The sequence below is a fragment of the Haliotis rubra genome, unplaced genomic scaffold, assembly GCF_003918875.1.
Source record: "Haliotis rubra isolate DU_JTF1 unplaced genomic scaffold, ASM391887v1 Scf1230, whole genome shotgun sequence".
Lineage (NCBI taxonomy): Eukaryota > Metazoa > Mollusca > Gastropoda > Lepetellida > Haliotidae > Haliotis > Haliotis rubra.
The window spans coordinates 110,966-122,731 of NW_025765149.1; the positions used below are offsets into that span (position 1 = coordinate 110,966).

At 41.7% G+C, this 11,766-nt stretch overlaps 1 protein-coding gene across 1 annotated transcript; it reads right to left on the minus strand.

The window, feature by feature from the left end:
- Nucleotides 1-227: 227 nt before the first annotated feature.
- Nucleotides 228-11,013, minus strand: LOC124266121. The gene is made up of 7 exons (XM_046700935.1): nucleotides 10,319-11,013; nucleotides 9,767-9,839; nucleotides 7,842-8,105; nucleotides 5,755-5,923; nucleotides 3,412-3,539; nucleotides 1,731-1,893; nucleotides 228-469 (listed from the first exon to the last, which is right to left on the minus strand). The coding sequence occupies exons 1-7, from the start codon at nucleotides 10,334-10,336 to the stop codon at nucleotides 382-384; spliced, it is 903 nt and encodes a 300-aa protein (XP_046556891.1). The 5' UTR covers nucleotides 10,337-11,013; the 3' UTR covers nucleotides 228-381.
- Between the last annotated feature and the right edge of the window lie 753 nt (nucleotides 11,014-11,766).

Below are 11,766 nucleotides of genomic sequence, written 5' to 3' on the forward strand. Positions count from 1 at the left end.
CAGAGCATTGGTTAAGGAGTTATATTTGGTACAAAAATCGTCGGAATAATAATAATAAATAATAATAATAATAATAATAATAATAATAATAATCCGAACGATTACAATAGGTCTCCTGCCTAGAGGCAAGGAGCCCTAATTATTTAAATTTTGTCACATACTATTTTGCTATCACACCAGAAGGAAATCCTTATGACCCAAAAATTCGTAATGTCCCGTAGCGCATTGTTTTATTTCTCATAACAACCCATAGTGGTGCACAAATAGGACTTGGTAATACACTGTGTAGGATACACGATGACTTTAAAAAACTGACGAAATCCTTCATTGCTTTCTGGGAGTAGAGGAACAGTCACACTATTCCCGTGCAGCTGGAAAATGTCAAGAATATTCCAAGATGACACCAGATTCAGATTTTCTTCCGTCGATGTTTGTCCTTCCTGAAATCTTTCTGTCATACAGCACTCCCCTGTGGAAGTAATTTTCGCTGTTTAATATATGTCAACTTTGACGCCGACTTTCATAAACGTGTTGCTGTACTGTATGGATTATTGACCCGTTTCTCTTCGCCTCTTTAATGAGATAAACCTGGAGACCTGGGCCTAGATTATCGAAGTTCTCATAACTAATAGTGAATGAGTTTAATTTTACGCCGCACTCAGCAGTATTCCAGGTATATGGCTGCGGTATGTAAATAATCGAGTCTGGACCACACAATCCAGTGATCAACAGCATGAGCATCGATCTACGCAATTGGGAATCGATGCCATGTGTCAACCAAGTCAGCGAGCCTGACCACCCGATCCCGTAGTCGCCTCTTACGACAAGCATGGGTTACTGAAGGCTCATTCTAACCCGAACCTTCACGGGTCTCATAACTAAGACAGGTCGTGAGAAGTTATGTCAACAGTTAAAATAATCTCAGCGCGATCATAAGAGCGATTTCCTTGAATAAGGTAAGGTGTAACTATAAGTGCGCGCAACCTTAGTTACGACAGGTATATACCTATCTTAGATCTAAGCTAAGATATATTAAGTTTTACGATCGTTTCGAAAATAGCCTAAGACAAAGACAGATGCAACTACCTATGAAAATCTAGATCCAGAATTAGTATGTTTCTTCAGGAATCATGCTTGTCGTAAGAGTGAGTGAGTTTATTTTTACGCCGCATTCAGCAACATTCCAGCTATATTGCGGTCGTGTGCGAATAATCGAGTCTGGAACAGACAATCCAGTGATCATTAGCATGAGCATCGATCCACACAATTGAGATACGTGTGTCAACCAAGCCTGACCACCTCATCAAGATAGTCGCCTCTTACGACAAGCATGAGTTGCTGGAGATCAATTCTAAGCTGTATTAGGTGTCAACAGACAATGACAATTTGTTGTGTAGTTCACTTGATTGGGTATCATCCCGTAACACCACCCAATCTATTGCGTTACATGCTGTATATCTCTTAACACCCAGCACAGGTTGCTGGAAGAAACCTCATTTGTACAATTTCGAACAGCTGAAATTTCAAAAGGCACACACTCACCAATTGTCTGATGTATATACAAAGTCCACCGAACGGCTAATGAGTTGCGGAAACAAACAGATCGGTTTTGTCTGTTTCCTCATACCCACAAACCAGGGTCTTAGTGGGACACAGTTAGTAGTGGCGATTCTTTTAACGAAACGTTTCATTTAAAAATTTATTCAATATGACTTTCTATTGTTACTTACGCGTTTCTTCCAATCAGTGCAAACGTCGTCAAACCGATCAGTATGATGTTAGGTTGCATTCCTCCTGGGATCATATTCGCTCTTTTTGCTGACCCGTCCGAAAAGTCAAAGAAGTACACAAGCTGCTTGCCCATGTCAGTGACCAGCCCATATACTACATTGTCTGGAAAAGTCAAATTATTATAGATTTAATATCATGCTTACAAAACACAGCTTGTCCCTACGACAAGCAATGACCATTTTAATATAACCTCCCAGTCACCTCAAAATAAACTTAGAAGTGAAACCTGAAATTGACAGATAGGAAGTGAGGTTTGTATGGTTAGGTAGGTTGGTTTAATTAGTTAGAGTGGTTTGGTTAGTAATTTTGTATGGTTGATGAATATGCTTTCATAAACTAAATGGGTTTAGTTAGTTAGTTTGGTTTCGTTAGCTAGGTTAGTATGTTAGGTAGATTAGTAGGCTTGCTTGGTTAGATAGGTTGATTAGTTAGTCAGGTAGATTAGTAGGATCGGTTCGTTAGATAGATTGGTTAGTTAGTTAGCTAGGTAGGTAGGTTCGTCACGTCGAAGACCCGGGTTCGAATCCCCACATGGGCACAATGTGTGAAGCCCATTTCTGGTGTCCCCCGCCGTGATGTTGCTTGAATATTGCTAAAAGCGGCGTAAAACCAAACTCAGTCAGTCAGTCAGTAGTAGGCTTGGTTGGTTAGAAAGGTTGGTTAGTTAGGTAGATTAGTAGGCTTGGTTGGTTAGATAGGTTTGTTAGTTAGGTAGATTAATAGGCTTTGTTGGTTAAATAGGTTTGTTGGTGAGGTAGGTTAGTAGACTCGGTTGGTTAGATAGGTTGTTTGGTTAGTTAGGTAGGTTAGTAGGATTGGTTGGTTAGATAGGTTGTTTGGTTAGCTAGGTAGGTTAGTAGGATTGGTTGGTTAGACAGGTTGTTTGGTAAGGTTGGTTGGTTAGTTAGGCTGTTTAATAGGTAGCTTAGTTAGGTGAGTTAGGTTCGGTAGGTTAGTAAGCCTGTTAGTGTGTATGTATCAAAGCTCATGATGTTAATCATTAGCTTAAGTCTCATATACTTCGAGAAAACGAAACCTCTTCCCCTGCCCGATGCGCAAACGTTTCTTCTAGACAGAACTAAGTCATGTTATGGCGGATCAGTGGCGTCTCCATCGCCCTCGTTGACAACGGACAAGCTAGCCATTAAACGTCTTGTGTGTAACATCAACACAAGTCCCCGGCAGATGGGGGATATTTGTGGCCTCACATTTGCTTGTGTTAGTCAAGTTGAATCTAAGTCGATGTAACACGTGTTCTGATAGGATGGATACAAGGGAGATAATTCGTGTTGCGATCTTTTGCCGCTAGGAGATTTTACGAGAACCGAGAAATATGGCCGTATTAGAACAGAGGTTCGTAGGAAGATATGACAAGTAACCTCTATGGGAAGAGAATGGAGAACAGTGGCATTTAGGAGCTGAAAAGGAACACTTTAATGATAACTTATACTTGTTAACGTTGTTACGATCAACACCGCACTTGCAATGGACAAGTTGTCTATTCTCAAGAAGTGTTAAATTTCAGAGAACCGTAGAGTTACAACCAGCCGAGGAACTGACGATGACATCATTGTGAAAAATGATGTCTGCAAGGCCAAGACATACTGCAGTGTAACTCACCTCTCGGGTCGTATGCCAGTGACGCGGGGTATTGTCCAGGTAGTCTGATCTTGTCGCACACCCATCCTTCGTAATCCACTTTCCCCACATAGGCAGTGTCTGGCCACGTGTAGGCGATATACAACTTCCTGGAAAACGTCAACACTGGTCTTAATGCAATATGTCAAATCATATGTTTGTATGGATTGAATTGGTCAGATTCGTTTGTATCATGGCATGTCAGTTGACTGACGTCGTCATCACCATCATCACCATCATCATCATCATCATCATCATCATCATCATCATCATCATCATCATCATCATCATCATCATCATCATCATCATCATCATCATCATCACATTCATCATCATCATCATCTGTATTTCCTCCTTTTGGGGATAATAGGTATATCAGACAAACAGTTAAAGAAAACGTTAGTAGATAACAAATAGAGAGGGTATTTCAACTTCATACAAGACAGCATATTGTAGCGAAAACGTTCAGTTTAAATGTCACTTTTCGTGGCAATGCAAGTAAGGCGTTGATACACCTTCACGGTGTGTGTCTGCTGATAACAGGTTTGATATATCGCCATCCAGTGACTACAAATCCTGCACACACATCATGGAATCTGTTACTTGTGTCTGCATCAAATTGTATGTCACATTGTCTTTCAAGTATGTACTGGAGTAATGTCTCTTCATCTGTAGTGCTTAAAGTTTCAAGATCTCAATTGAAACTACCTGTAAATGACGAGAAGGTTTGATCATAGCAGTCTCTGAAATGGTTGCATGATGTTAACACATGCCTGATTTCATCAGAGTATGGATCCCTGCATAGTTCACACATTGTGATGGGTCACAGCCAAATCTGATTGTAGTCAAAGGTAGTAAGTATTGCAAATAAGTCTGAACGCTTCAGATTATCCGTTGGCAAAACAGTCCACATATTCAAATCTACTTGTCAGTAAATCATCTGAATATTAACCTGAAACCTTCATTAATTACGGTCATTTGATTGTTAATTAGCTTGATTTTAGGTCTCTGTCAGGGAAAGGTACTTGTGTGTGAGATAGTAACACGAATGTATTCTGGGAGGTAGTGTGGGAGGTTGTGGGAGGCAGTGTGGGAGGTAGTGCGGGGGTTAGTGTGTGAGGCAGTGTGTGAGGCAGTGTGTGAGGCAGTGTGGGAGGTAGTGTGGGAGGCAGTATGTGAGGCAGTGTGGGAGGCAGTGTGTGAGGTACTGTTTGAGGTAGTGTGGGAGGCAGTGCGGGTGGCAGTGTGGGAGGTAGTGTGGGAGGTAGTGTGGGAGGCAGTTTCGGAGGCAGTGTGGGAGGTAGTGCGGGAGGTAGTGTGGGAGGTAGTGTGGGAGGTAGTGCGGGAGGTAGTGTGGGAGGAAGTGTGGGCGGTAGTGTGGGAGTAAGTGTGGGAGGCAGTGTGGGAAGTAGTGTGGGAGGTAGTGTGGGAGATAGTCCGGTAGGCAGTGTGACAGTTAGTGTGGGAGGCAGTTTGGGAGGTAGTGTGGGAGGCAGTGTGGCACGTAGTGTGGGAGATAGTCCGGTAGGCAGTGTGGCACGTAGTGTGGGAGGCAGTGTGGTAGGCAGTGTAGGAGGTAGTGTGGGAGGTAGTGTGGGAGATAGTCCGGGAGATAGTCCGGTAGGCAGTGTGGCAGGCAGTGTTGGAGGTAGTGTGGGAGGTAGTGTGGGAGGCAGTGTGGGAGGCAGTGTTGGAGGCAGTGTTGGAGGTAGTGCGGGAGGCAGTGTGGGAGGCAGTGTGGGAGGTAGTATGGGAGGTAGTGCGGGAGGCAGTGTGGGAGGCAGTGTGGGAGGCAGTGTGGGAGGAAGTCTAAGAGATAGCGCGGGAGGTAGTGTTGGAGGTAGTATGGGAGGTAGTGTGGGAGGTAGTGTGGGAGGTAGTATGGGAGGTAGTGTGGGAGGTAGTGTGGGAGGCAGTGTGGGAGGCAGTGTGGGAGGCAGTGTGGGAGGTAGTGTGGGAGGTAGTGTGGGAGGTAGTGTGGGAGGTAGTGCTGGGAGGTAGTGTGGGAGGTAGTGTGGGAGGCAGTGTTGGAGGCAGTGTGGGAGGTAGTGTGGGAGGTAGTGTGGGAGGTAGTGCGGGAGGCAGTGTGGGAGGCAGTGTGGGAGATAGCGCGTGAGGTAGTGTTGGAGTCAGTGAACAACATATATCCTTGAACTGATGAGGTGCATTATCACACAGGTTCCCGTAAATTCCTTTTGTCTTGGAACTAATGATTTTGACTTTGTGATTGTCGTGATTGACAGATTCACTACATGTTTTAATAAATGCACACACTGTTCTGTATTATACCTCAGAAAGCGATGACGAATGGTAATATATACGTACCTGTGGGCCCTGTCGACATCGACGCTCCCATAGTGATACATCTCCAGAAGGATGTTCTTAGAGATCTCTTTGTTCTTGAACACAAGAAGTCGACACTGTCTCGTGTTGGTAACGCTCAAAACAAATATAAGTCCAGCACCATCATCGACAGCCATTTCGACAGTTAATTCTAGAAATGGCAATAAGAAGCATTATGAAAATGCTTTCAATGTATACTTCTCAAATGAAGTAACAACACGTCACAATTTAATTCTGGACTCAGAAAAGTCCAGAAACTCTCCGCACTGTGGGCACTTTCTGACAAGGGGTTTGACCAAAGTAAACAGGCAGTTGTTATGAATATATGCCAAGGATGAATAATTTGAAAAATAATAATTCGAAAACTTTAAATTTAAATTCGTCCATGGGCGAGAATGTTTAATTTTGCTCAGAATTCATGTTATGGAGGTTGTATATGAATGAGTGTATGTTTATAAGCATCATTTCACAAATTTTAACTCATTTTGACTTAATTCGACTAACTTAGAAAACGATATTAAAAAATCTTGCCCATGGGAGAAAAATATGTTGGCCAATGGGCGAGAATATTTACTTTAACTCAAAATACATGTTTTCCATGTTTTGGAGGTTGTAAATGAATGAGTGTATACTTATGGGTATCATGAAACAAAAGTCAATTCATTTTGACTTAATTCGGCTAATTTAGAGCGATATTAAAAAATCTCACCCTTGGGCTAGAATATTTACATTTACTCAGAATACATGTTTTCTATGTTTTGGAGGTTGTAAATGAATGAGCGTATGTTTATAAGCATCATGACACAAATTTCAATTCATTTTGACTTAATTGGGCTAATTTAGAGCGATATTAAAAAATCTGCATTATTTACGGTACCATGGGCGAGATTTTTTAATATCGTTCTAAGCTTGAAAACTCACACTGATTATGCTTTGTATCTGGAAAATGTATCGGACCATTTCAATGTTGTAACCAGTGTTTAATTGTGTGAGAAGTACAATAGAATTATAGTAGTATCCTTTATCACTTGTTTTCCGTAGGGGTATAATCTGGGCTAGGGGGATATACTATGGCCTAGTTCAGAATATACCCCGGGGTATAAACTAGGCTAGCCCAGATTATACCTGGGGTATAGTCTGGGCTAGCCCAGTTTAACTCTGGGTATAGTCTGGGACAGGGGTATACTCTGGCCTGTTACACCGGGCGAACGGGGGCGAACGAGTTAACCACTATGCTACCCCATCAAGCATGTTGTTTATATTGATTTGTTAAACTCGATAACATATTTCACAACGGGAGAGATGTTTCACACTGAATTTATCTCAGAATAGGTTTCTAGGTTAACAATAAGATTAGTATTAAGAATGCGTGAAGGAAATGGTTTATTGCTAATGCTTTCAGCAAGAGGCGTGAAGTGAACCGATTAGTTGGTACTGATACAATATTCTATCTCTGTTTTTTTCATATATGATTAATAATGCAATAATACAAAATCTACGTAAATTCACCCAAAGGCAAAAACCTGACTAACTGCTCGGTGTCTTTGAGAGGTATTTGAAAGGGATACACCTGAGGTGAGAATGTATGGATGTCAACTTCATTTCATAATAAATAATTTGACATCCATAAATTCTCTCGTGCAGCTGCAAGAAATGAGAGACATCCATATGCTGTCACTTATACCTGGTCAGTGTTCCTCATTTGTTTCGGGGGCGGAGGGGTAGCCTAGTGGTCTCACGCCTGTAGAGCCCTACATGGGTACTTTGTGAAGCCCTTTTCTGGTGTCCCATGACGTGATATTGCTGGAATATTGCTAAATGCCGCGTAAAACTAAACTCACTCACTCTCTTTTCTTCAGTTGACGTAGGGGGGTGGGGTAGCCTGATGGTTAAAGCGTTGGCTCGTCACACCGAAGACCCGGGTTCGAATCCCCACATGGGCATACTGTGTGAAGCCCATTTCTTGAATCCCCCGCCGTAATGTTGCTGGAATATTGCTAAAAGCGGCGTAAAACACAACTCAGTCAGTCAGTCAGTCAGTTGATGTAAATAAATGTCAATGCAAGTACCTAATCTTCCATGTCCCACAATCGGTGTTGGCTCGGTAGGATTGCTGCGGCTGACGTCGTAGTAGCTGATGTTGTAATGATGACCGTCAGTAGCCAGATAGTAGACTCTCGAGTTGTCATCCCCACCTGCTATTTCCTTAACATATTCCCTGGTATTTTGCCGGTGTCTCACAACCCTCCATGACCGTATAACTGGTGCATATACAAGTAGTTCACTGTCTTTCAAAAGATATATGTGGGATTCCGCGTTCTTCCGAGTCCCACCTGAAAGGTACAAACAATATTAACTCTCAGTATTCATTTATAAGTATTGTTTATCACTGGGTATATTCTGGATTTAACATCTGTGTAGTTAAATGTCGTTTATCATATATATTGTGTAGTGTGTGGGTTGGGATTAGGTTTGTTATCGTTATTGAATGTATATACTGATGGGCAAAAGAAACTTTCTGTTGCAAAATCTTTGTACTTAGCACGTGCCTATGTCATTGCTTCACAGATAATGACTTGCAACCTTCTATTTCTTGTATTAGTATAATCAAATTGAACGAGGAGAAAGTTTATTTTGCCCGTCAGTATATGTACGCGTGAAGATCCGGGTTAGAATTGATCTTCAGTAACCCATGCCTGTCGTAAGAGGCGACTTACGGGATTGGGTGGCCAGCTCGCTGTCTTGGTTGACTCATGTTATCATATCCCAATTGCGTAGATCGATGTACATGCTGTTGATCACTGGATTGTCTGGTCCAGACTCGATTATTTACATACCGCTGTGATGTAACTGGAATATTGCTGAGTGCGGTGTAAAAGTAAACTCATTCAATCAATATTTAATGTATGTATTCTGACGTGTTTGAGTGGATAGGAAGCCTTTATCTTCTTGTGTACTATAGACACGCCTAAGAATACGCCTCCAGCACGCCATTGCTGGTCCTGGGTAGAAGTCGGGCAGCACGTATGTGGTGGAATCCGTCTCTGTGTTGGCAGAGACAGGGGGTGACACCATTTACCCCAGCTTCACGGAGACAGGTGCTAGCATGGACATGGTTCTGTCAATCGCAAATTCAACCTTTTCTCATCACATAACGTTTCATCTAGATGTTATCGGTGTTTAGAATCATATTAGCTAAATGTTGGACATGTGTTTCGAATGTTACGAAGTGAAACATAGTTAATCAAACATTAACGACGAAGTCTCTGCATGATCTCAAGCAGTAGTAAATATGAACGGTCAATGCCCGAAGTGAGTGAGTGAGTTTATTTTGACGCCGCTTTTAGCGATATACCAGCAATATCACGGCGGGGGACACCAGAAATGGGCTTCACACGTTGTAGTGAATGAGTGAGTTCAGATGTACGCCGCTTTTAGCAATATGCCAGCAAAATCACGTTGGGGGACACCAAAAATGGGCATTACTCATTGAACCACGTGGGGAAATGAAACCCGATAATCGGCGTGACAAGCGAAAGCGTCAACCGAATATAACCAGACTTGATTATGTCAGAGACAAATTAGCCATAAACATTATTGGAACATATAACTGTACATAGGTAATGACATCTTCTTGTCCCGAAACTTTGGCCATGTCTTGCCACCATCGACCGTCAGTTACACCATTTACATAACATTCTTAGGCGTTTTGTTTGCCTGACACTTCTCTTCCTGTAACACCCCCAACCCACCCACGCACGCGCACACGCACTGTAAACACACATACACACATTCACTCACTCACGAACACAGGCACGCTTATTGAAGTCACCCTATTCTATTTTCAAAAATGTAACTACGTCAAAACCTATAACAAAACAACGTCTTGACCCTACAAAAACTGCGTAAAGCGTTCAGACAACTTGCAAGTCATATTTCTTCATTTACTTCCGTTGTATCATACGCAGCGCTTAAAGAGAATACGTTCACCTACCAGGTAGGGTGTCGAATCTTGGATTCCTGGTCCCAATGGTCTTCTGTCGTCGACGGCTGTCAGGGCAATGTGTCTGAGATACAACAAAAGATACATGCTGTATAGGGCAACTCATAGCAACATGTAAGATCTTTATTTAGTATAAATCACTCTATTTCATCAACTTTAAAAGGAAACATTCATCCGGAGACACACAGAAAACTTATGCAGGTCCTACACATTCACCAGTCTTTTACGGGAAAATACTGGAAGCAACGAAAAGATAATTGAAATAACGAGGACATACAGGAGGCAACGAGTATATTCAAAATGTAAAATGAAACTTGACGTAACGAGAACATACTTGAAATTTCAATTTTTGGAGAGAAACTTGAAGTAACAAGAAAATAATCGAATCAACGAAAAAATAAGTGAAGTAGCGAGAAAATACTCGAAGCAACGACACATTTGGCTCAAAGAAATATTTTATACTGCAAAAGTGACAGCATTATGCTTCGGTATATTCTCACCTCACTTCAAAGTTTACGTTTGACAATAATAACAGTGCTTTACCTCATTCACGATGATCATATACGTTGCCGTTGAATTCAGTGGTCGACAACTGTATTTTTAAAATGACATGACAAGTCATGGGTGACTAAGATTGGAGAGCGACACTTCGGAAGTCTCTGACACCACTCGACACACAGTTTAGGACCAAACGGAGCTCGAACATCATCAGCGTCCAGCGTTGCAGAAGATGAATGATTATGGATTACTATTAGCGCAACACAGCGGACAATTGCCTTGTACATGTTTCCTCATCTACATTCAAACAATTCTCGAAACCTTGGGTGAACTTACTTTGAGTGACTGATACCAAGGTGACCAACATACCAGGATAGCATTATCTCTATTATGTGTGTCTGGAAAACTGTTTAGACCACTTGTGATAGATATTATCCACATATTAAATGTGACCTCAAAGGCGGAAAATGTCATAAGCAGCAACGTGAACTGATACACATTGTACATGTTTTCTCTTATGGAAAATAAAGCTAATATCTTGATAGAGAAAGATATAGTTGGCAACATAAAAACGTATATCGTTTCCCAGTTGTGTGATCGCCAGAATATAAACTGTCACAAAGGCAAGAAGCAAGAAGCAAGCTTGAATTTTATGAGATTCCTCGTGATTAAATGTTTTTACGCTTCTATTTTCATCTTTAAGAGATAGTATATCTGACTTGTCAATCGATAATTTCATTAATGAAGGGCGGTGGGGTAGCCTAGTGGTTAAAGCGTTGGCTCGTCACGCCGAAGACCCGGGTTCGAATCCCCACATGGGTACAATGTGTGAAGCCCATTTCTGGTGTCCCCCGCCGTGATGTTGCTGGAATATTGCTAAAAGCGGCGTAAAACCAAACTCAGTCAGTCAGTCAGTCATTAATGAAACATCACTTACGGGTTCGTAGTCATGCTTTCGAAAAGAACCCTTTTACTGACTGCATTAGCCGTTTGTTTTTGCGTAAATATCAGATCTAGGACAGGGCGCGACACCGATTAGAAGCAAAAGCAAAATACTAGGGATAAACTGGGACAAAATGGGGACGTGTTCGACTAAATGAAGGCATCACGCCCAATATGAATAGTCCTGTGTGCAGAAGAAGAGACACCTAGGCTTTCTAACTGAGTTCTCCGAGAGCACAAAATGTAATGTACTTTGACTGAGTAAAACAAATATAAATTAAATGCACGCCAATTCGTTGACATTGAAATGCATTAGGTATCCAGTGTTAACATTAGGAATATTGCTGCAGAACTCATACATTTAGTTTTCAATATATTTAGGTAAGTTAGCAATTTCTTTTATAGCCACCGAAGCTCACACAGTTTTTAAAGGAAGTGTCTGTAAGGAAACAATGTGTTCCTTTATCCTTGAATTTAAGGCATCTTTGAGAGAAACATGTATTGTTTCATGGTTACCCTGTTTAGGAACACATAACTGTGTGGAACCCAAA